The sequence below is a fragment of the Crassostrea angulata genome, unplaced genomic scaffold, assembly GCF_025612915.1.
Source record: "Crassostrea angulata isolate pt1a10 unplaced genomic scaffold, ASM2561291v2 HiC_scaffold_67, whole genome shotgun sequence".
Lineage (NCBI taxonomy): Eukaryota > Metazoa > Mollusca > Bivalvia > Ostreida > Ostreidae > Magallana > Magallana angulata.
The window spans coordinates 115022-141931 of record NW_026441622.1 but is presented as its reverse complement, the minus strand read 5'-3'; the positions used below and the strand labels follow the sequence as shown (position 1 = coordinate 141931).

The following is a 26910-nucleotide window of genomic DNA, read 5'->3' as shown; positions in this document are numbered from 1 at the left end:
CAATCTTCTCAGTGTTCTTCTATATTAAGGGGTTTATTTTTAATTCCGAAGTAAATAAGGTATTGCTGCCATAACCAAATAAGAACGGACTGCTGCGGCTGTATTACCTTCAGTAAAACTCATTGAGGAAGTATTTCCTGGGCCTTGATAAGATTGAGACAGATTGGATTGGGAGAACAAGTACACAGGGTTGTGACTCAGTTTCCGTATGAGACTCGTATCGGAAGTTGGACATTGACAAGCGCTCTGAGGTCGCCTCAAGCACATCCCCCATGTTGACTCGGGACAAGAAACTGTTCACCAGGGGTTTTATTGACTGATGCTGTGATTTTATGAGTTGATCAGAGTGGGACTATAATGCTAGAGTGACCGAATCGGGCAGGTACACGGACAGATATGGCGGCGGTGAGTTGCTTCCTCCTTAACGTTCCTCTCATTTTGTCTGTGATGTATGCTTCATGATCGGCGGTGTAACTTGTTAGAAGTTTACTGCATACTCCTTCTTACGCTTTTGAAAGTGTTAGGAAATAAATGCTTGAAAGGAGAAGGTCATATGAACTTCCTTACTGTTGTCAAACGCTTTAAACTTGCACAAACATCATTTTCCTCATATCCCATTTTCCTTTTGAAATGTAAAACCCCGATATAGCGTTCTAATCCAATGTTGAAGGGGGAGTCACATTGGGTGGGCTGAGGGAGAGCTAGGTGAGTCCCGGGGATGTCGGTGGGGTACGGGTGGTCAGTCGCTGGATGTGAGACCTATTGCCGAGATCCTATTGGTCAGCGTTACGTCATCGCTTTAGAGAGTTACCTCAGTGTTATGTGCTCCATCGTTATGTGTCTTGTCCTTCCGCGGTTTGTCCTGTTCGGATATCTTTGACTTAGTCCTCTCAAACAAGTGAATAACTCGCGGACACGCAGCGTGACCCTAATTTGCTATCTTTTGAATCAACCTGCGATACCAAGGCCAGCTAACTATACACTTGTAAAAATCAGTAGGTTGGTCGGTAAAATAAGTACTAGTACTCCTTTTTAGCTACATACCTTGAAAAATAGTAACCACAACTTTTGTTGATTTAAGTAGCTGGTGCCAAGTCGAATCAAACGCTCTTAATTTGACATGTACAACTTGGACAGTACCATCCCGCATCGTGCTCCATCAATCAGTTCTTTGTTGGTATCAATTTGAGGCCTAAAGTGAGATACTTGCCTATCTACCACCACCACCACCGAGTCAACTCAACTTGAGGCTCTCTGGAAAACAACCCAATAGCAAGAACTAAAGTATGGGTGGAATGTATGGCATCCTTATCCAGAACTTTAGCGGGTACAACAACGAGGATTTGAAGAATTTACCCCCCCCCCCCCCCCCCCCGGGAAGATAAAGAGCTTGAACAACCAGACGAAGCTAGTGTATCAGACCATCACAGAGAGGGTGAAAGACTGGTGCCAGCCATACCCTCACATCAACAACGACCAGTCATTCCGGACTTCAGGGAGAACCATCCGTCCTCAAAACAAATAGAATGTATACCCCAAATATTGTTAACCATTCAGCAAGCCATGGCTGTAGATGATTCGTAGAACCAAGTTAATACTAGACTGAAACTGTTTGTGAAAACAGCATTATTTAGTTGGGACCATTACGTGGAACCCTCTGAACGATCCTGTTTCCCTTAGTAACCCAGTCTCCTTGCTCTCCATCTCATGTACTGCACCGACGCCAAATTCGGCGTATGAATACATCACTGTGTCGGATAATTATGCATGCATCACTGTGTCGGGTAATTATGCCTGTGATATTGGGATTCTTTTTCACTCGTCTAAGCTAGAATTTCCAACAAAATCATATATACCAAACGCTAGACCATTGCCTATAGATAATATACATTTATTAAAACCATGGGTGAAAAGAAAGTATCGAACGCGAAAACGTGACCTCGGCAGAGTGTTCATATGTGATGATAGACAAGTAAAAAATGGCAGCAAATGACGACAAAGACTAGTATATTGCAATTTACTACAAAGACTAGTATAGAAGTCTTAAACAGCCGGCCGCAGCTGACCACATAGACTATACACGAGTCTAGTGATTACATAATCTGGTATACTGTTTCTAAACATCTACAAATAATTACAAAGGCTAAGATATCAATCCTGTGAAGACTCAAATGACAACAAAGACAAGTGTACCAGTCATATACAGGAGCGAATACATTTATATACCAGTTCTCAACCGGTTCGCCGTAAAATTCACGTCATTTCTGTGTAAAAGCAGTAATAATTTCTCTAAAATTAAGACATTCAGTATAATAAAATAAATAGTGCCTGTTTGGGAGGGTAACAGTTGAAATTGTTATACTTTCATGTTAAATACTGAAATCTGATTGGTTTAGACGCAGTTCATAATCTGTTCTATTACCCTCAGCGTTAGCAACGCACTTAGCAACGGGTAACATTACGAATTGTAACATGCGCGAAAATCACGCGCGTACGGTTCGCCTTAGAATTCACGTTATTCCTATCTTAAAGCAGTGATGTTTTCTTTAAAATTAAGACATTCAGTATAACAAAATAAATAGTGCCTGTTTAGGAGGATAACAGTTGAAATTGACACACCTCGAAAACCATTGTCAACCTCCGCTTCGCGTCGGTTGACAATGGTTTTCTCGGGGTGTCAATTTCAACTGTTACCCTCCCAAACAGGCACTATTTATATATTGACACCCCTCTAAAACCATTGACAATAGTTTTCTCGGGGTGTCAATTTCAACTAGTATATACTCTTTTACAGCAGTGAAAACCTGAAGAAAATTAGTATATCACTCCTACAGAACAGCAATTTACGATAATAAATAGATCGATTATCTTTCAATACAGCACAAAAAAAAAATCACAAAATGACTTTTTTTCCTACAGCATTAGTATATGACTAAAAAACATGTATTCTAGTTATATATAGCAGTAAATGACTACAAAGACTACTGCACTAGTCATATACATGTACACCAGCCCATGACTACAGAGATTTGTATACTAAACAAACGTATGCCTATCCAGCATCACATGGCAACAAAATCTAGGATACTAGTCCAATACACGTCATATGACTACACAGACTAGGATACAGGTCTAGTATTCCTATAAAGCATAAATAACTATAAAGACATGTATAACATTCTATGCAACATAAATAACTTTAAAACACGTATGACATTTCTATACAGCCAACGAATGACTAGTAAAATTAATAGTCCTCTACAGCAACAACTGACTGGAGGGACTAGTACATTGTCGTTCACACTAATAACTGACAAAAATGACGTAACAATAATCCTCTGAGTAAAGGGACTGGTACAATAGTCATATTCAGCAACAACTGACTTTAATGACTAGAACAACAGTCTTTCATAGTAACAATCGACTAGAGTGACTAGTGTAATAGTCCTGTAATAACTGACAAAAATGACGTATCAATAGTCCTCTACAGCAACAACTGACTAGAGTGACTAGTACATAGTCTTCACAGCAATAACTGACTAAAATGATGTAACAATAATCCTCTGAGTAAAGGGACTGGTACAATAGTCATACTCAGCAACAACTGACTTTAATGACTAGAACAATAGTCTTTCATAGTAACAATCGACTAGAGTGACTAGTGTAATAGTCCTGTACAGCAATAACTGACATGAATTACTAGTTACAATAGTCCTATAAGCAACAACTGACTATAATGAATAGCACAATAGTCTTCTACAGCAATAAACTGACTATAATGACTTTTACAATAGTCACATACAAACACAACTGACTAGAATGACTAGTACAATAGTCCTTTACAGAAGCAACTGACTAAAATGACTTGTAACAATAAACTGAATATAATGACTTTTACAAAAGTCACATACAAACACAACTGACTAGAATGACTAGTACAATAGTCCTTTACAGCAGCAACTGACTAAAATGACTCGTAACAAAAGTCATACGCAGCAACAACTGACTAGAGAAACTAATATACATGTACAATAGTCCTACACAACATTAATTGGTTAATAATGATTAGTACCATAGTCCTTATATCTGACTACAAACACTGTGCTGTCAATTAACAACTCAATTTCTGTTTAATTCTGTTATGTTTTCTATGATATACTTAGTAACGATTGAATGGGGATTTTCATTTTCGTGTATATTTGTACATAGTACATGTGTATGATAAAAAAACTAGCTCTGGTACAACTTATTAATATACTCAGTAATCTCCATGCAGTCACAGGAAGTGAATAATCTCACACAGATTAATATCTATACTGAAAAGGCAGTCGATGATTCTTGTGTATCTTTTTATCACTACACACACGCTAGATTGATCTATACATGTGTATAATGACGCTTGTACACATAAACAAATAAACCGAGAATTAAAGTGTCCCACTTCCTGAGATCAGTGAAGGTGTAATTCAGCAGGGCGGGGTTGAGTTTGTTTTTGTCGCCGATAAGAACCAGGAATAAAGTTAATATGTCGACCCTCGGCCTCAGTGACCCATTACATGGTCGCCAGGGAGGAATAAGACTTTGGCTTGTCTGTGTTATTTTTTCATTGAGTTATACATTGTACTATTTTGATGGGGCGCTCGTGTCACGTGCTGTTTTTACACTTACTGTCATCCGTCACTTCTTTCACCACAAAACACTTTCATTTCTTATTCCATTCGGCATTAAGTTCAATTGTTGACCTAACCATCAAATGAGAAAATTCAGTATTTTGGATCAATGATTTAGATAAAACAATTGGAGAAATCCTAAATTCATATAGTAAATTCTACTCCCGCTTAAGTAAAAATTAACCCGTTTCCTTCTTTATTAACTGAATACGGCGACAGTTTTCGGATTTGTAAGCGTCATATTTTCGTCATTTTAATGATTAATCAAACATAAGGAGAAACACTGGTTTCAATTTTGAAAAAATCATTCATCTACAATCTTTTTCCTGTTTTACCGGAACAAAACACAAGTAATGGAGTCCATTATCGATCTGGTTATATATAGCAGTACATGTACATGTTGTCGGATGCACAACTTTTCTTTGGTGACGTTTCAAATTACAAAAATAGGGATCCGGATCTAAGATAAATATTTGTATATTTATAATTTTATATTTTACTTTCAACCTGTAAAGGATGGGAATTCTCTTTTAAATGGGAAGTATTTATTGGACATTCCATAAAATTTACAAAACTTTTTTGTTATAATGACTGGCTAATAAAAAACCACTAAACACTTAATTTTTAATTACACATACTTTGATCGTAACCTGTAGGTTTTCACAAAATATATAATTTCCGCAATGAATTAATAAGAACAGAACTACGTGCAGTCTGCTTTTTATAAATAATTTACATGCTCTGGTTGTGTACCAACAAATTTGAGGACAGATAGGCACCAAACAAATGATAATCTGCGTTAATTAGTGTGTGTAGTTATATATACCATAATTGTCACTCTGCGAGTCGGCAACTTCAAACGATTTAAATATGGTGCACTTATATCTATGGTGTATCGATCTATGAAAGACGCTACATACATGTATATTATTCTAAATGAAATTTTTCTTAATTGAAACGTTATTAAAATATGAAGTTTCTTTTATTTTTGTCATTATGTAATAACGGCCAAGAATCGTACGTATGTTAGAAATAATAAAAGGAAGCATGTATACACATGTAACTTCATAGTATACTATAATAGCATGCGATTATGTAACAGCATCAAATGCCCCTGAATTGTCAATTATATATCAATGAAATCTTACTTTTTTTTTTTTTTTTTTTGGTTTCGTTTGTCTATTGCTCTACTGCGAATGTTTCGATTATTATAGTTTAAATTTCCCGCGTAAATACCTGTGACACACAAGTTTTCGGAACTCACATGCGCACGCTCAAACCTACAGGTGCTATTTCCTGTTCATCTGTCAACAATGTTTCGTTAATTTTATTCGTTAAACTTCACTTACGGAGCTCCCTGATTTCAATTAATGATGGAAATATATATATGAAGAAGAATTTCAATGCTTACATAATTTGACTTCATTGTTAACATGGTAAGTTAATCAATGGAGTGTTTTTAGAAATGTGCAGGACATATATCTATATGTTTCCGGGATTTTGGTGTGATGGTTTTATTGCAAACACTATATAGTAGTAACAAAGCTCTCTTATACAGACCTCCAATGGTCGTCTTACTTGACCTGACTGGGATAACTTAAAAAAACCGAGAATATTTAAATAACAGATTATATCGGGAATGGGTACAAGTAGGAGTGGTACAGTGTACCAGTCATAGAAAAGAGCTCGAGAGTTTATGAGAAATAGAGCGTCTTTAAAATGATTATGATATATTTATTTAGGATGTGGTCAGAAGTTTTCCTATATGTCTTGTGTCGTGTTGTTTTAGCCTTACCACTGGCAGAGTCACAATGTTAAGACGAGCGGTGTGGACGACATGGTCCTCCTACAGAAGATCTCGGAGGGATCCATCGTCGAAAACCTCAAAAAGAGGTTCATGGAGGACACCATATTTGTATCCTTCAACTTGCTGATGCGTAGAAGAGTGTACAAGAGAGAGAGAGGGGGGAAGAGAGAGAGAGAGAATTAATTTGATTGAACGTTGTATTGTTTAGAAGTGCAATTGTTAGCTCATATTATGCTGTTGTTAACAACTCACCTGTTTATATTACACGTGTGAAAACTGTCAGGAGTTGATATTGATATCTTTGTCCCGTTATTTAAGGAAAGATTGCTCTTATGACATGTTGTAGAAGATCTAGTATGGGAACATAACTCTGTATTTCGCAATATTTTAAAAGTCTCTCATCAGACTAATGGATAACACTCTCCTTAGCTGTTTAGACCTATATTGGGCCCGTGTTGGTGTCAGTCAATCCATTCAAACAGCTCCAGATCTTCACAGACAGAGAGGTGGAGATGTACCAGGGAGCTGTAAATATCTATCTTTATTTCCTTTCTGTTCAGTCGCGGTCAATATATTTCGTAGGCAGTGATGCTGATTAACATAATGTACCATAACTGCTAGCACAAGAATCAATTTCATTTTGCTTTTGACAAAAAGGAGACCTGAAGATTAAAAACCTTACAGAAAAATCATCTTGATAAGGGGCTATATGAGTGTGTGCTGCAATCTGTGTCTGTTGTGTTTCAGGCCCAGTATGAGAACCCCCCTCACGTCTACGCCCTGGCGGACAATATGTACAGAAACATGATGATTGACATGGAGAATCAATGTGTCATCATCAGGTGAGGGCCCGCTCGTGGGGCAGGACAAACATAGGCTTAACCCGCAGCCAATGCCATCTATTGCAACTGTTTATGTTATTTACAATTTAGTATATGATTTATAAACAAACAGCAAAGTAGGAATGAGACTCTATCACATGCATGTATGGTTTAAGTTTTAAAAAAATTAGAAAAATGCTGTGTTCCTCACCCAGTTATTACATGTTTTGAGTGTTATGAATGGACACCATTTAATCAGGACCAGTATATATATTTCAAACTTTGCCAGATGAGTTATAATGTTGTGTAGTCTTAATCTCCTTAAACTGGATCAAGTTTACACAGAACAGGAAATATACTGTCTTAGACATTCCCTAAGAAGATTTATGTATTTCTATATGTTATATCTTTCCTAAAAATTAAATGCTAAATTCTTTTGTCTTAATTTATTGTTGTTTGAGATTTCTAGGTCTCTTGTTTCAGTGGGGAGAGTGGAGCAGGGAAGACAGTAGCCGCCAAGTTCATAATGGGCTTCATCGCCAAAGTGTCCGGAGGTGGCCCCAAAGTCCAGGTATGTACGCAATGCAAGTCCTAGAAAACTTAGGGTTGTGTCTCTTATTGCATTGCAAACTAAATGAATGAATTGCATTATGAGATAAGTAGAAGCCCAATTCAAAGTGTGGGTGAAAAAGCTAACATTGCTGTATAACTACGTGCACACAGAATTGTGAGGAAAGAATACATACCATGAATATGACAACATTTCCTTATTTGCCAAAATCATTAGTAAACATCTGATTATTTGATTTTCAATGATATGAATATCTTTATTTTAAAGAATACCGAGTATGAGAATTTAATTGTTGAAGGAGTTGGATGATTCATGGTATTATAGTTGCAGAATAAATAAACTTGACTAATGAATGCTAACTATTTTATGTCATTGTTTTAATTTTGATTATTTTACAGCGAGTCAAAGATGTGATATTGGAGTCCAATCCTTTGTTGGAAGCCTTCGGAAATGCAAAGACAGTCCGCAATAATAACTCTAGTCGTTTTGTAAGTACTGCGGCTGTGTGACATTCCATCCAGAGCTTAAAGTTCACACATGATAGGATTCTCGCCATTGTTTTAAGGAAGCGATAGGTTCAAGGAAACAACTTTATTCAGTAGTTTGTGTGAATTGTTTCAGGGCAAATACGTAGAGATCCAGTTCAGTCGCGGAGGAGAACCGGATGGGGGGAAAATATCCAACTTCCTCCTGGAAAAGGTGAACAAAGTCTCTCAGTTACATGTGTATAATATTGTCATATTACACGCAATATTTCCATCAAGTAGATAAAAGAAACAGTTTGATTCATTCTAACTTGAGAAATGTAATAAATTTGTGTGTTTGTGTGTGGTTAACCCTCTAGTGCCCCATGTAGCATATATGCTACATGGACTTGGATAATATACTCAATGATAATTATTGTATATAATAAATTATCTCCCTTTGATTTGAACTCTCCACTATCATATTAGCAAAGTTTAGTTTTGGATTTTAACCTAACTCTACCTCACATGACTTGTTTACCCTATCAAACATGGCTGCCTCCATGAAGAACATAACACTGTACAGAGCCAGAGTTTCCTCAGTCAATTTCTAGAGTACATATAGTGAGTATTTGTAAGAACACTTAAAAAATATCTTTCAAAAGGATCAAATAATTGAATGGAGTATGAAAAATCCCTAAAATAATAGATAACTGAATGCAAAAATTTATTTGAAATGATGTGATGCATATGTGATACATCGGGAATTTATTTTTTTGTATATTATATGATACACCGGGCATTTACAGAAAATACAGCTCATTTAAATTTTGGGCATTTTACACATTGCAAATAACTTGAATATTGAAAAATAAACAGTTGTTTGTGATGTGTATTGTTATGTACAGTAAATACTACACAATTTATTTCGAAAGATTGTTTTTATTTTTTTCTTATCAATGAATAATATTAAGGTAAATCTATGTATCACATATGAAACATTGGGCATTAAACACTTGCTTTACAGTTAAATAAAACACAAACTATCCTGATATCAATATACAGGTTCTGCATTAATAATTCTGTATTTTGCAAATAAATCATTCATTTCTACTTTGGATGTTTATTTCTAATGTTTATTTATTTTCTTATCAGTGAATGTGAATCATCTGACTCATGATTTTGAGACTTTATATCAACTAAAAAAATCAAAAGCCTTCCTCTGTTCATGAATGTGATTCTGACTCCTAATATTTACACCCCCCCCCCCCCTCCGCCCTTGGAAGCAGCTTACACCAAGGAGAGAAATAGTATAAAAGTCATAGTGATCCTCCTCTCAGGGAATTGAATTTATGTGAAATAACTGAAGATGCAGACCATTTAGATGTACTACATGTACCTCAGCTGCAAAACCAGGAATGGAATTGCTCAAACCAGCAGTACAAAGACCCATACACTGATTTTAAGGGAAAACCTGAGGAAGCTCCTCCTGATAGATTTCTTACTCCACTCCAATTTTCAAACTCATGGTACCTGACCATACGATTTCAAATACTAGTATATCTGACGCAATGCAGAAAAATTCCGTCCCCCTTTAGCCTTTTGTTTCATATCTAGGGCAGTAGGTGCAGGTTGAAGGATGATTTTTATTAATGTAAGGTGTAATGCACCATTTTGGTTTAATTAATTGTAAGCTTAGATGTTGAATGACCGATCGGGAGACTAAGAAGGTAAAAAAATAATTAACCAATGAGTTTTAAGTAGAAATTTCACCTGATGTGACAGTTTGAAATAAATCCAAGATGGCGGCGATGGGTACATCGTGTATTACTATTATTTGGGTATTTATCTCTATTATGACAAAAATTTAAAATGTCCGGTGCCTGTGTGCTCATCTTTGTCTAACAAAGACAGAAACTGTTTTACACCTTTTCATGAAAATGAAACATTCAACAATGCTTCCCCATTAGTGCCATATATATGAGTTGTTCAGATTTGACAATTGGTTATTCTAGTTTGACCTATTGCTGGTTATACTTAAAAATTTTAAGTCTGTTTTTTGTTTATGTTTTATAATTGTTGTCAGTTATTAAAATATTTTAGCAAGTTAAATGTTTTTTCAATTTGAATTATTCGAGTATTTGTATCGTATATGCAACATGAAGTGGTAATGCCAAATGTAGCATATATGCTACAAGCTGTAAAATGTAGAAAAATTGAGATATTGCGTTAAACTATCCGATTTCCTGTTAGAAATGATGATGCAAGTTTTATTTATAAAAGTCAGAATTTTCTGACTGACATAATTGGGTTTGGGCACTAGAGGGTTAAGTTTCTTTTGACAATGAATTGATGTAAAATGAGAAAAATTAATGTAAGTTTCATACACTTATTTTTCTATATTTTCTAGTCCCGTGTTGTAAGTCAAAACCAGAATGAACGAAACTTCCACATATTTTACCAGATGTGTTTTGGTGCTGACAACAGACTGAAAGGTGAAGCAGAGTTCCTCCCCCATTGATTACATGTTACTATTACATGTTACTGTTACACATTATTATTATTTGTTACTGTTACATGTTACTGTTACACATTACTGTTAACTGTTACATGTTACTGTTACATGTTACTGTTACACGTAATTGTTACTGTTTTATGTTACGGTTACATGTTACTGTTACACGTTACTGCTACACATTACTGTTAAATGTTACTGTTACATGTTACTGTTACACGTTACTGTTATTACATATTGTAGAGTCACTTGGTCTTAGTAGCCCAGATTATTACATGTACATGTATTTGTATTGACATATTGTAGATTGACGTAGTAAAATTTGACCAGATAATTGTGGAGTTTTTTTGGTCTAACTAGTTTCAATACATAAATACCATGTATCAGTATTTTTATTGTAGAATCACTTGGTCTTACTAGCCCAGATTATTACATGTACCTGAACCAGAGCGGGGCGTATAAAGTGGATGGAACGGACGATGTACAGGAGTTCAAAGATACAATGGTAAGTGTCTATATACAATGGTTAGTGTCTATATACAATGGTAGGTGTCAATATACAATGGTAAGTGTCTGTATACAATGGTAAGTGTCTATATACAATGGTAAGTGTCTATATACAATGGTAAGTGTCTATTTACAATTGTGAGTGTCTATATACAATGGTAAGTGTCTATTTACAATTGTGAGTGTCTATATACAATGGTAAGTGTCTATATACAATGGTAAGTGTCTATATACAATGGTAAGTGTCTATATAAAATGGTATGTGTCTATATACAATGGTAAGTGTCTATATACAATGGTAAGTGTCTATATATACTTGAAGTTATAGGATCTCATTGGACTTCAGATAAAGACAGTGGATCAAACCAAAGATAGAACGCTTTCTTTGTTGGCTATAAGGCAATGATGAGTGGCAAGCATTGAAGAAAAAAATTATCTTAACTCTCATTGGAAGTTATGTGAATTGTTTTGGCAATGATCAAAAACTTTTGCATCTTTTTTTGCAATGATTGCTTCTTCTGAAGCCAAAATGAATCACAAAAGAAAGACTTAATTGATGATATTTACAGTGTACATATGTTTTAAGGAATGGGTATATTCATACATAGATGGATTGATTTAAACTTGTTAAATTGTCATTAACTGTATAAACACTGTAGACATATAATACTTGTCCTGTTGTTACTTGACAGCATGCTATGAGTGTAGTAGGGATTCCTGAGGAAAATCATGAAGACATTCTGAGTCTAATGGCTGCCCTTCTACATCTGGGAAATGTTAATTTTGTGGAGGATGGAAATTACGCCAAAGTTCAGAATGATGACTGTAAGTTTATTGTTACAACTTTAAAATTAAAATGATGATAGTGACTCCAAATGATGTCAGTAAGATCTGCACAGTGAGTGTAAGGTCAGAATGATGACACTTGTTCACTGCAGTGACTGTATACTTAGATAGATATCAACACTAAATAATAATTGTGACTTTAATTTATTATTTAGAATAACAACTGCAAGTTCAGAATGATGACTGTTTTTCAGAACATTAACTGTAAGCGTATGACAATGACTACCTTAAGATGTAGTCTACTACACTCTGATTTCCAATAGATATTTAAGATTTTGTTCTTAGAGATTTTATCCCCTACCCAGTTTTACACATCCCCTGAATTTGATGCCTGTTTCTAGTTTTACAGTATCCCTCGTACCTTTTTGCTGTTGATGCAGAATTTCTCCGTCAGAAGCTAACTAGTCACACGATGGACAGTAAATGGGGTGGAAAGACGGAGAGAATTGAGGTCACTCACAATGTAGAACAGGCCGAGTTTACGAGGGACGCCCTGTCTAAAACTCTGTACTCAAGGATCTTTGACTTTCTAGTCAACGTAAGTCACTGGGGGTTCTGTCCACTGTATGTGGGTATGTCTGCTTCTCTGGATGCTATGAATGTTCTATAGTTGTAAAGATGCATGTAATTATCATGGCAATTTGTACATTATAAAGCCTATAGTTATATACCAGTAAGCAAAGTTTGGAGGTATATTGAAATTGCCATGACCTTTTCTCTCTCTCTCTCTGGCTATCTGTTTGTTGACATGATTTTGTCAAACTTACTGCCCATGATATACAATGTAAAGATGTGCCCTTCACATTTTTATAATGATTGGACAATTTTACTTCATTTATTAGTGTTCTTCAAGTTTACAGACTGTCATTTTTTACAAGATTTTGTAACAGTTACTTAAATCTCACAGAAACTAGTGCATTTATTAAGGAAAGGGTATAATGGAATCATCATGTCCATGTCTATCCCTATCTATCTGTCTATCGCTATAATTCTGTCAATCCATCTTACCATCTGTATCTCTGTCCAACTTTCATATCTCGTCCATATCTTTTATAAAAAGGTTATCTCAAAGGTTCAGTTCATACTTAGCAACCAGATTGTTTTTGACCAGAGGGTGTGTCATGATCCTAATCTGAGATCATTGACCAAGGTCAAGGTCATATCATCAATATGGTAAGAAGCCCCAGGTGGATTATTAATCCTTCTTGGACAGTGCCAGTTGATGATGGCCATTACATTAACAGTAAAATGGTGAATCTTGATGTGATCCAAGGATTTATAACATACCTGCTTCCTTATCAGTGTTATATTGTATGTTATCATTTGTATGATAATGGTTCTCGTTATTTGATGCCTTGATTTTTCCTATGCATTATTTATATGTGTACTAGGTATCTGTACAGATTGTCCAATCGTGTACACTCTGTACATATGTTGTAAGGTTCATGGTATGATATATCACATTCAATTCACTAAGGGGGAAACATACAATGTACCCTGTAAATAAATGTTCATTTAGTGAATTATTAAGTTCAGGTAAAACATGATTGGGGCTTTGTTTGTAAAGAAATACCACTTTACAAAGAATTACATAATTTAATTTTTGTGATTTGCAGTCAGTGAACAAAGCCATGAGGAAAGATTATGAGGAAATCAACATTGGAATTCTAGATATCTATGGATTTGAAATATTTCAAAAGAATGGATTTGAACAATTTTGTATAAATTATGTGAATGAGAAGTTACAACAGATATTTATAGAACTGACATTAAAAGCTGAGCAGGTAAGAACATCACAGATTGGAACAATTTGGTGATGAGTCATCACAGATTGATAAAGTCTAATGATGGATCAACAAGTTGAATCTGCACTGTAAAACCAGGCTAAAATATTCTGAAACACTTCATGTTTTTAAAAGTTTATCAAAACTTTGAAATACAAAACTTATTCCACAGACCCATCCATACACATGATACAGATGAGGAATGGCTGACAGTTTCTCTGAAAATTAGACACTATAGTCACATTGTTGACACTAACACATGACCACACAATAATTCGGTTAATTTATTGTAAACATATTTGTGATCTGTTGTGTGTCAGGATATCTCTGGGAGACTGACATTATTATTATTGTACATTTGATTGATCAGCCATATTGAATGTCAGCTTATGTTAAGATTGTTTATATCACAAACAGGAAGAATATGTACAAGAAGGAATAAAATGGACGCCTATCGAATACTTTAACAATAAGATTGTCTGTGATTTAATCGAGAGTAAAGCGCCCCCTGGAATCATGTGTATCATGGACGATGTGTGTGCGACGATGCATGCAGTGTCAGAGGGAGCGGATCAAACCTTGCTGCAGGTACACAGAAATATTTACAACTCATCTATATACATTGTACATGTATTACTAGTGTATAATAGCAGATCATCTAACATCTGTATTCTAATCATTGGAAGCAATAAAGGCTTGAGTGATGTATTGTTTATATTGTATACCACTGTGTATCAGATTACTAACTGTTGGCGTCATTTGTTACAGAAACTATCGAGTGGGGTAGGGAGCCATGAGCACTACCAGGGATCTAGTATCGGTTTTGTTGTCCATCATTATGCAGGGAAGGTAAGGAAACTTTTGACACCCACTCCCCCACATGATTTTTAATGCTAACACTGAAGCAGTGAATCATTATTTTTTGGAAGATACAGTCTCATAAGTGCAGCGGTGTGTTTATACAAATTTAGTAACGAATTAGCGTGTTATGAAAACTTGTTTGCACACATCAATGCAGTTATGAGACTGCATCTTCAAAAAATAATGATTTAATGCTTATATTTACATTTTTAAAAACTGTTTACCTTGTCTGCAAATGCGATTTATACCTGAAAATTTCCTTAGTTCCCTGTGTGTATTACAGTGTTATAACTGTTATGTATAACTGTCGTAGCTTTCAACACACTTTACAAGCAAACAAATTGTTGAATGTAAATATTATCTAATGACTTAATATTATTTTTGTTAGATACACAATTTTCTATAAATATTTTATGGATCACTGACTTTTGTAGGTGTCATATGATGCAGAGGGGTTCTGTGAAAGAAACCGAGACGTTTTGTTCCAGGATCTAGTCATGTTGATGCAATCCAGTCAAAAGTAGGTCAAATTGGGCCTCAGGGAGGTCTAAAGCATGATCAGCCAAAGGGTTCAGGGAGTTCTGAAACATGATCAGTTGTAGGGGTCAGGGAGTTCTGAAACGTGATTTGCTTTAGGGGTCATTGAGTTCTGAAATATGATCAGCTGTAGGAGTCATGGTGTTCTAAACATGATCAGCTGTAGGAGTCAGGAAGTTCTGAAACGTGATTAGCTGTGGGGCTCAGGGAGTTCTAAAACATGATCAGCTGTAGGAGTCATGGAGTTCTAAACATGATCAGCTGTAGGAGTCATGGAGTTCTAAACATGATCAGCTGTAGGAGTCAGGGAGTTCTGAAACATGATTAGCTGTGGGGTTCAGGGAGTTCTAAAACATGATCAGCTGTAGGAGTCATGGAGTTCTAAACATGATCAGCTGTAGGAGTCAGGAAGTTCTGAAACATGATTAGCTGTTGGGGTCAGGGAGTTCTAAACATGATCAGCTGTAGGGGTCAGGGAGTTCTAAAACATGATTAGCTGTAGGGGTCAGGGAGTTCTGTAACATGATTAGCTGTGGGGCTCAGAGAGTTCTAAAACGTGATTAGCTGTAGGGATCAGGGAGTTCTAAAACATGATTAGCTGTAGGAGTCAGGGAGTTCAGAAACATGATTAGCTGTAGGAGTCATGGAGTTCTAAAACATGATCAGCTGTAGGAGTCATGGAGTTCTAAACATGATCAGCTGTAGGGGTCAGGGAGTTCTAAAACATGATCAGCTGTAGGGGTCACGGAGTTCTAAAACATGATTAGCTGTAGGGGTCAGGGTGTTCTGTAACATGATTAGCTGTGGGGCTCAGGGAGTTCTAAACATGATTAGCTGTAGGGATCAGGGAGTTCTAAAACATGATTAGCTGTAGGAGTCAGGGAGTTCTGAAACATGATTAGCTGTGGGGCTCAGGGAGTTCTAAAACATGATCAGCTGTAGGGATCAGGGAGTTCTAAAACATGATTAGCTGGTGGGCTTAGGGAATTCTAAAAAGTGATCAGCTGTAGGGATCAGGGAGTTCTAAAACATGATTAGCCATAGGGGTCATTGAGTTCTAAAACATGATTAGCTGTAGGGGTCATTGAGTTCTAAACATGATCAGTTGTAGGGGTCAGGGAGTTCTAAACATGATCAGCTGTAGGAGTCAGGAAGTTCTGAAACATGATTAGCTGTAGGGGTCAGGGAGTTCTAAACATGATCAGCTGTAGGGGTCAGGGAGTTCTAAAACATGATTAGCTGTAGGGGTCAGGGAGTTCTGTAACATGATTAGCTGTAGTAGTCATGGAGTTCTATACATGATCAGTTGTAGGGGTCAGGGAGTTCTAAAACATGATTAGGTGTAGGAGTCAGGGAGTTCTGAAACATGATTAGCTATGGGGCTCAGGGAGTTCTAAAAAGTGATCAGCTGTAGGGATCAGGGAGTTCTAAAACATGATTAGCCATAGGGGTCATTGAGTTCTAAAACATGATTAGCTGTAGGAGTCATGGAGTTCTAAACATGGTCAGCTGTAGGGGTCAGAGAGTTCTAAAACATGATTAGCTGTAGGAGTCAGGGAGTTCTGAAACATGATTAGCTGTGGGGCTCAGGGAGTTCTAAAAAGTGATCAGCTGTAGGGATCAGGGAGTTCTAAAAAGTGATCAGCTGTAGGGATCAGGGAGTTCTAAAACATGATTAGCTGTGGGGCTCAGGGAGTTCTAAAAAGTGATCAGCTGTAGGGATCAGGGAGTTCTAAAACATGATTAGCCATAGGGGTCATTGAGTTCTAAAACATGATTAGCTGTAGGAGTCAGGGAGTTCTAAAACGTGATCAGCTGTAGGGATCAGGGAGTTCTGAAACATGATCAGCTGTAGGAGTCATGGAGTTATTAACATGATCAGCTGTAAGGGTCAGGGAGTTCTAAACATGGTCAGCTGTAGGGGTCAGGGAGTTCTAAAACGTGATCAGCTGTAGGAGTCTGGGAGTTCTAAAACATGAACAGCTGTAGGGCTCAGGGAGTTCTAAAACATGATCAGCTGTAGGGATCAGGGAGATCTAAAGCATGATCAGCTGTAGGGTTCAGGGAGTTCTAAAACGTGATCAGCTGTAGGGATCAGGGAGTTCTAAAACATGATTAGCCGTAGGGGTCATTGAGTTCTAAAACATGATTAGCTGTAGGGGTCATTGAGTTCTAAAACATGATTAGCTGTAGGAGTCAGGGAGTTCTAAAACATGATCAGCCGTAGGGGTCAAGGACTTCTAAAACATGATCAGCTGTAGGAGTCAGGGAGTTCTAAAACATGATCAGCTGTAGGGCTCAGGGAGTTCTAAAACATGATCAGCTGTAGGAGTCAGGGAGTTCTAAAACATGATCAGCTGTAGGCTTCCATCAATCTCATTTCATTTCATTGTTGACTTATTGATGATTTTCAGATAGAAGGCTTAATGTTGATCTGTTCTATCTGTATGTCATCTGATATATTCCACTGTTTCTCTGTTTCAGTGAGTTTTTGGCGAGTCTGTTCCCAGAAGATGTCAGTCAACAGACCAAAGGAAGGCCGAGTACAGGCTCCAGTAAAATCAAGGTCTGAACTGATGGATTGTTCTTACAATCATCTTATATTTGTAATTAACTTGTCAATTTAAAAAGATACATTGCTATTGATGTTTCATTCAAAATTTCAGTTTTTTCAAGTAAATCATAGAATTTAGATTTTTCTCCATCATTATCATTTATTTAAATGATAAAGGATTTTGTTGATAATGTTTGTTGTTTTTTGGTGATTCAGACTCAGGCCAACAAGTTGGTAGAAACTTTGATGAAGTGTACCCCCCACTATATACGATGCATCAAACCCAATGAAACCAAGCGAGCCCGCGACTTTGAAGACAGCAGGTAATACCCCAGATCCTCTAAGACTTTTGAATATGATCATATGTCAACATACCCCAAATCCTTTAAGACTTCTGAATATGATCATATAGCAACATACCCCAGATCCTTTAAGACTTCTGAATGTCAAAGGTCAACACTGTTTACAATCTTTATTACAATTGAAGGCCCTTTATCCTTGACCTTTATCCTTGACCTGTAGGGTGAAGCATCAAGTGGAATATCTTGGACTAAAGGAAAACATCAGAGTCAGGCGTGCAGGATTCGCATTCAGAAGAGAGTTCTCTAAATTCCTGAGAAGGTACTGGTATCATTGCTTCATGTATCACTCAGTCACTGGTATCATTATATAAATAGTGCCATTTTGGGAGGGTAACAATTGAAATTGACACCCCGTGATGAGCCTGTTCCATATTGTTCTGTATTGGTGTTGTCAGCCCCAATTGATTATATAATACATTGTATTTGTAACACAAGTGTTTGTTTAAAGTTTAGTCATCTTCCATGTAATAACATATCCTGTTCTGACCCCTTGAGAACCATGTAATAATATGACAGTTAACTGTGTGTACACAGGTATGCGATCCTGACCCCTGAGACGTGGCCGCAGTGGAGAGGGGACCCCAGACAGGGCATCAAGCACCTAATGAACTACGTCAACATGGACGCCGACCAATGGCAGCTCGGCAAGACCAAAGTGTTCATCAAAAACCCAGAATCTGTAAGTAGCTGAAACAACAAACAATGATAGATAGTATTACTCTATTCTAGCTTCCTATAACATTGAATACGTAATCAAACCTCTGACCTTCTGTAATATCTTACCTTTTATAGCCACTTATTTGTAGTGGCATATTTTAACCAGAATAAAAACATGAGATTTTTATAACATATGATTTTGTTGTAGCTATTTTTACTGGAAGAAATGAGAGAGAGAAAGTTTGACACATATGCCCGTGTAATACAAAAAGCGTACAGGAAGTACCATGCCAGAAAAACGTACTACAAGCTGCGGGAAGAAGGTAACAGTAGAAACAATGTCACTTCAAAGTTGATGACAGATTATGAAGCCAAGTTTTCTGCATCACCTAAATTTGTTGGTTTCAGGATAAATAGATAAAGTATAAAATGGCAAAAAGGACAAGGGACATATATGTATTTGTTATATTCAGTAGTATATTCTCGCTATATAACTCTATATAGACAAATAGTCAATAATTGTAATATTAGATCGTCCAAAAAATATTGACCGGTCAATATTTTTTGATATTGACTGGCTAGGAATAATATCTAGAGAACATTCCCTCTATTTCAAATAATCGCCTCTGATTTGTTGATTCGTAAACTATGACGTAAATAACTCTTCGCGACTCCAAAACAAGGTGACGTCATAATAGACAGTCAGTCAAGTCAAGTAAACAACGAACGCACAATGCGACGGTTTGCTATCATAACGGATATAAGGATCTGCGAATTACTGTGAAGTAAAATCAGGTAGAACATCTGTTTGTTAATTCTTACGGTCGGCGGAATATCACCAGCGACCGTTTGATGCTGAGGATATTTTGGAAATGAACTTTGCACAAAATTGAATTCGTGAATTCTTTGTTGAGCTGAGAAAATAACGGCGATCTGTTTTCAATTAATTTCTTAAATTTTTGTTTGTTTCTTCATATAACAAAACAAATGTTGACTGTGTTTTCGGGCAACATTGATTATATTAGCCCCCTTGGGACGAAAATATTGCCCTCCGCTTCGCGTCGGGCAATGTTTTGTCCCTCGGGGGCTAATATAATCAATGTTGCCCTCAACCCCAGTCAATATTTGTATAATATTATCTTTCTTTTTAGCGTCGGACATTTTGTACAATAAGAAGGAGAGAAGGCGACACAGTTTGAACAGGAACTTTGTGGGTGACTACATTGGAATGGAGGATCATCCAGCGCTACGCGTATTTGTGGGAAAGCGGGAGAGGATAGAATTCGCTGATACTGTGCTGAAATTTGACAGGAGATTCAAGGTAGTTTATTGACTTCAAGTTAATTTTGTGATACATGCGTAAAAATTATTTATTTATTGACTTGCTGATATGATTTAAGAGCTCTCTCTTTTTATGTGTCTTACATGTGTTTAATCTTGCTTAGAAAATGAATTTTTATGATGCAGATTGCCAAGAGAGACCTTTTGTTAACTGGAAAAAAGATCTACTTGATTGGTAGAGAAATTGTGAGTCTGTTTTTATTCCTTTGCTACTGTAATGTTTGCTTTAATTACTTAGTAAAGAAAGGGATTATTGGAAATTATCAATTGTCGTATATAAAGCTTATGTACGTGCATTCTGACACCAAAGAATTATCCGTAGTGCATCATAACAAAGAGACCCTTTGTTTTCTATTACCATTGTGCTGTTGTCCCTACATTTCAATGAAGGCATTGGGGATAAGTGTAAGCATTTTAATTCCATAGTTGATTCAATTTAAATTCTTAAGTTGACACTTTCTTATATTCAAGGTAAAGAAGGGTCCAGAGAAGGGGAAGATGATTGAGGTTCTAAAACGTGATATTCCCATAGAACACATCAAACAGGTGTGCCTCAGGTAGGTTCAAAATACAGCGTACATGTATGTCCCAGGCTAGAAATAACAGGTGTGCCTCAGGTGGGTTCAAAATACAGCGTATGTCCCAGGCTATAAATAACAGGTGTTTTTAAAGGAGAGACTTTTCACGTTCACCATGTGCCTTTTTTATCAACAGTCAAACATTATTTATAAATATTTAGGGTACTGTGAAATCATTTAACATTGTAGGTGATTTTGTAATTCTGTTGAATTTCTTTCATGAATTTTGTAATAATGAACTTTTATAGTTAGATGAGGATTTGGGGGTAAAAATTGAGTGCTTCCAGAAATTTTGATGATTTATCACTGAATTTGATATAGCTTTATTTGTGAAGTCAGTGCTTCATGGTTACTGATGTAGTTGTCAGTGCTTGTGTTAATACACTGTTGTTTTCTGTTACATACTTGTGTGTCATTGCTCAGCCGTCTTCTTTTCCAGTCCTCTTCAGGATGATATATTTGTGATACACATAGAAAACGACTTCAGCAGTATGTTAGAGTCCATGTTTAAAACAGAATTTCTGATGACCTTGAAGAAGCGTTACAAGGACAAGACGAACCGAGAGCTACCTATCAGCTTCAGTGAAGCGTAAGTATAAATTGAGAGCTCCATATCAGCTAAATCTCCTTCACACCAATATGTCAATACATGCATGTTACATTGTATGGAATAGTTTGATGAATTATTGATCTTGGGGATGATGATTTACAAATCAGAGACTTGTTTTAGAATTGAGTTCCCGGTGAAGAAGGAGGGTTGGGGAGGAGGAGGATCCAGGGTGATTAAGTTCCATCGCCTCCCCCAGCCCAGTGACATAGCCACCCTCAAACCCTCAGGGAAGACCCTCAACGTCTCCATAGGGCCAGGCCTGCCCAAGGACTCGCGTGAGTGTTACATATCAATTTCTTCACCAGAGAATGGCTTCATTAGGCATGTAACCAAATGTCTTTTACTAATTGAAGCATATGATATTTAGGTCTTTAAAGATTTGTGGAAAAAATTAAGATATAACAAAATTGATCATACATTGTACATAAAAATTTACAGAATAAACAACTGAATGACTTTAAGTATCTGTAAAAGGTTATATGTCATTTTGACATGCTACTTACAGGTCCAGGGAAAACAAAGATGGCGGTCAATAATGGCAGCATGCGATCTCGGCGGGCTGGGTCACAGAGAGGGCCCCCCTCACGCCCTGCCCCCACCCGACCCCCACCAAACTTTGCTCCTCCAGCAATACCTGGGACAGAGCCAGCCCACACAGGTCAGACATACACATATCTTATCTGTTTGTATAGCACACACAGGCCAGTCATACAAGATCTCATATGTTTGCATAGTACACAGGCCAGAAATAGTATACAAAAATCTCTTCTGTTGGTACATGTATAGCATGCACTGTGTGTATAGGTAAAAGACAGGGCAGGCTAAAATCTGCCATATGAGCAGAATCATCAGTGAGAATTCATCTGGCATTTTTTTTTTAATGTTGGGACATCTGAATGTGAAGGATGATTACATGTGCTCCTTATAATCCAAATTTATATAATCTTATTTTGACACTTAGAATTTCTATATTTAATCTTACTAAAATGGTTTATATCAATCCCAGCGAAAACTCCTGCATGTAGGGTACTTATTTTTAATTTGATGTTTTTTTTATTGTATGAATATCTAGGTTCTGTAAATACTACAGTCACTGTAAACAACAAAAATGTTGACATTTCTGGTTTGCTTTATATACTAAACCATAAATAACAATGATTTTATTGCTGTATCTGGATGGACTGTTTGATGTAAATGACTCTACGTTTGTTGACAGGAGGGAAACGTCGTTCTCGCCTTAACAGTGACCACGCCCCTTCACTGCCTCAGGGCGGATTTCAACAGATGCTCCGTAAAACCGGCAAGAATGTGCCTGTAAATAACAACTTCATGGCCACACCCGACGCGGGGCAGGCAGGGTGAGTTTTCAGGGGCACCTGCTTGTTACATTACATGACCCACAAACCCCAGATATTTTTAGAAAGGCTTATTTCACACCTTTGTATTAAAAAATAATACATGACCCAGAAACTCGGGATACATATAGACAGGCCTATTTCGCACCTTGGTACTGGTTACATCCAGCAAACACAGATATTATTGATGTAAACCTGGTACATGTACTGGTATAGTGGAAGCAGTTGTTAAAGATGCACTGAAGAACATTGTTATGTATTGTGACTATCTCCCCTCCTGCGGGCATTGAGTAGTCTCCCTTCTATGTGATGTAGACACTAACCCTAATTCGGTTGTTTCGTAGAATTTTAGCGCAGTTAGATCAGGATCGGATATCGACTCAGTGAGTAGCGTGTGTGATGCATGGACCCAGCACCTTCCTCTTCTCACCTCTCTTAAAGTTTAACTTCTTCTCAATTTTTTTTTTCAAGTGTGTGACTATTATTTGAAAATTTGTGTAACCATTATTCAGTATTTTTTTCTGGTTTTACTAAATGTTATTTGTTTCTTTTAAGCGATGATTTAAAGATACAGTTATTTTTGATTAACATTTTTCTTTTCTTTTTCACTGTTATTTAGCCTAATAAAATTTAGTAATTAAATGATGAATATTAAAAGCATAAGAGAACAACTAGTATTCTCAGTACATTAAAACTCATTTAGTACGAACAAGGATAAAGCGAATTATCGGATATAGCGAAGTTTTATTGACTCCCCGGTAACTTCTTAACAAAACTTTGCAAAATTTTATGGTTATGAGGAATTCGGATATAAGGAATTTACAGATATAGCAAACTGAATTTGAGGTGAATAAATAACGAAATTTAAACTTTTATAATGAATTTCTTTACAGTTAAAAAACGTTCGCTATACTATTTAAAATAAGGGTTTAAATGAAGTTATTTTTTATATATAAAATTTTCAATTCACAATTAAATAAATAAAGGTATTAAAATAATGTATTTTTATTTTAAGCCTCAATTAGCAAAAATTATGGTCTGGTGAAAGAAAACATGTATATAAAGAATTCACTATAGTTATTATTACAAATTTGTTTTACGGATATAACAAATTATGGATATAACTAGTTACGGATATAACGAAATAAATTGGTCCCTAGGACTTCGCTGTAACCGAGTTTTACTGTAGTAGTAACTATCACTATTCTGTCAATGCACTGTCAGGTTAGCACAGTTCGCAGTGAGCAATAAAAGAGCCTTTGTTGAATATATTCGCTTATATAGTCTTTGCTGCTGGTAGTTTGAAATTCATCAAAAATAAAAATTACAAAAATTTGTTTATACTTTTAAAAATTCCTGATATGTAGGCAGTTGAAAATCAGGTACATACATGTTATAAAAGGTTAACATACATGTTATAATAGGTTAGATATATGAAGGTAGTACATAAACCTAATTGAATTCCTGATAAGATGCATTTGATTTTTTAAAATATCATACAGGGAAGAAATCATAATGAAGAATGCATTTAATATCTTTCAGAATTAATACTAGGTGGGGTAAATAAATGGGAAGGATTGATGTGAATTAAAGCAGTTTTGTAGTGCTATGTGGTGACTGTGAAATCTGTTCAGTTTGATTAACATCCAGTTTCTGATAGAAATATTGAATGCACCAAGTAACAACAATTTAATGTGTTTTTTGATTTATGTTAACACCCACTTTTCGATTTATCATGTTTTATAACTAACATTACTTGTATAAGTAAATCACTGGTCTTGTGTGTTTGTTTTGAATATTGATCATATTAACCAATCAGGAATATTGATCATATTAACCAATCAGGAATATTGATCATATTAACCAATCAGGAATATTGATCATATTAACCAATCAGGAATAGTGCTCTTGTTCTTTGAAGTTTTGTTGCTGCTTGCTACATGTAGGTGTGAAAAGGAAAACTCTCTTCAATTAGGCTAATGTTGTCCTTTGCAACAATTCAAAATCTGGTTGTGTTCATGCAATAAAAACTAATTAATATGAATTACAATACATAGCTGATATTATCTTACAGAATCCAGCGAAGGAAATCTAGTGGGAAACCCCCACCCCCTGGGGCAGGTCGGCCCAAACCCCCGCCCCAGAAACCCAAGCCCAGCCTCCCAAAGTGTCGCTGTCTGTACGCATACGATGCTCAGGATACTGATGAACTCAGCTTCAACGAGGGCGACACCATCGAAATCCTCAAAGAAGGTAAAGCTTAATGCTCATGTTAATCATACTCGGAGTTGGAAGGTGTTAATCAAGTTACATGTTACCAGAATAGATGTTGCCATTCTTTAGAATGCTGTTTTGTATGTATTAGTCAGTTTTTTATTGTCTTGTATTCTGGTTGTGTTATGATGGACATTAATAAGTACAGTGCAACCAAAAACTTAAAGCTGAGATAATCTTAGTTGCACTTTGTTGTAGACCCGGCGGGTTGGTGGAGGGGGAGATTACGTGGTAAGGAGGGGCTGTTTCCTGCCAACTACATAGAGAAGATATGATCCACCACACAACGCTACACAATGCTGCTTCACCAACTGGTGCCTCTCCACTCACAAAAAGTGACTAGATTTATCTGTGACACATGCGGGACCGTTGATATGTCTTCTTAGTTCATGATACGTTTGTCAGTATGTGATGGAATAAGGTGTTCTAAAAGTGTTCCATTAATGAAGAAGGGAGCATAAAATCTTAAGATTAACAACATATCACCATGGCAAGAAACAAGGGGCAAATAACTCTGTCAGATCTGTTTAAACCTCATTAAATCATGTCGGCAATGAACTGGATATATATCTCCTTCTATGCAAAACTTTTACTTGCCTCATGTTCGTTAAAATTTCCTGCTCATTGCAATTATTTTGTGTCATTTAAACTGATGAATTGTTAACGAGTTGATATTAGAGATGAAGTTTATTGTCACTGTGTTGAAGGGGTTTATCTCGTGATTCAACATGAAAGTGAGAGAAGCTATTGGCATTTATTTCTGTGACCTTAAAGTGTCATCTTGTAATGGAGTCAGCCTATGTATTCAAATCTGATTGTCTCATAAAAGTAGACTTGCTAGATATGTCCAGTGGGAAGGTATGGTACTTAGATCTTTAGTAAAACAGGCTTAGGATGTTATAGAATCTGATATTAAGTATATTTTAGCAAATTTTACAGCTGTAGTTCTAGAGGTAATAAGATTTTTAGTTTTAAAGTATGTTATTGCTTCAATGTAAGCCAAGTTAATATACATTATATTTGCTATTTCATATCCATTACCATTCTTCTAGAGTAGAACACTTATTGATGAATAATTGTTAGCAATATACATGTATTAATGATCAACAAACGAAAAGTCATGTTGGACCATGCATACTGTTCAGTTCTAAAGTTGTCAACCATTCCTCTATGCTATATTACTATGCATTTCTCTCCGTCCTTCTCTCAGAGTTATCTTCAGGACATACCTCCTGTTATTTTAAATCAAAATTAGCATATCAAATTTTTAAAATCGATAGTTAATATGGAACATTTCATTTCTTGATAACAACTGATGTTTTGAGAACTTTTACTCCGAAGAGTGTTGGAGACGTATATCCTTGGTGACTATTTATTTCAAACAATCTAGGCTTTATAACAAATTCTGATGTCTCACCCTTTGTTTTTGGAGCAGATGCTCTGCTTGTTGTTTTGATTATCCAGTGATTATCTGAAATATCACTGAAAGGTGCTTGAATGGAATACCAGATGTCGGGAGTGTGCTGAGAAATTAACTGTTGTGGAGAAATATGTTCAGTTCACCTGCATTTGTGACATTCCCATTATTGATGAACTGTTTATGGATTAATGAATGTGATACACACCAGTCAAATCTAACGTGATGTCACCATGACCAACCAATTGTTACTCTGTTATTAAGATCTGTTATATTTTTTTAACCACAAATATTTTTATATGCATATTTTCATTATTCATTAAAGAATATTACATAGCTTATAACAAATGTATATGTTGTATGGACATCTTGAATTATA

At 36.2% G+C, this 26910-nt stretch overlaps 1 protein-coding gene across 3 annotated transcripts; it reads left to right on the top strand.

Annotated features, from left to right (window-relative positions):
- LOC128168908 (unconventional myosin-Ie-like) lies at positions 1-26879 on the top strand. Of its 3 annotated transcripts, none has more exons than XM_052835070.1 (30): positions 1-405; positions 6460-6585; positions 6915-7004; positions 7225-7319; positions 7782-7869; positions 8268-8357; positions 8491-8568; positions 10744-10828; positions 11250-11353; positions 12048-12180; positions 12543-12739; positions 13818-13985; positions 14403-14573; positions 14754-14834; positions 15281-15366; positions 17868-17949; positions 18154-18260; positions 18460-18558; positions 18834-18978; positions 19165-19279; positions 20108-20277; positions 20424-20483; positions 20769-20854; positions 21315-21464; positions 21606-21760; positions 21991-22143; positions 22702-22843; positions 23185-23223; positions 24915-25093; positions 25313-26879. In XM_052835070.1, the coding sequence occupies exons 1-30, from the start codon at positions 397-399 to the stop codon at positions 25387-25389; spliced, it is 3360 nt and encodes a 1119-aa protein (XP_052691030.1). In that variant the 5' UTR covers positions 1-396; the 3' UTR covers positions 25390-26879. The 3 variants fall into 3 exon arrangements, with proteins under 3 accessions (XP_052691030.1, XP_052691032.1, XP_052691031.1); XM_052835071.1 differs by lacking the exon at positions 1-405 and adding an exon at positions 5947-6106; XM_052835072.1 differs by lacking the exon at positions 23185-23223 and having other exon boundaries at positions 2-405.
- The last annotated feature ends 31 nt before the right edge of the window (positions 26880-26910 follow it).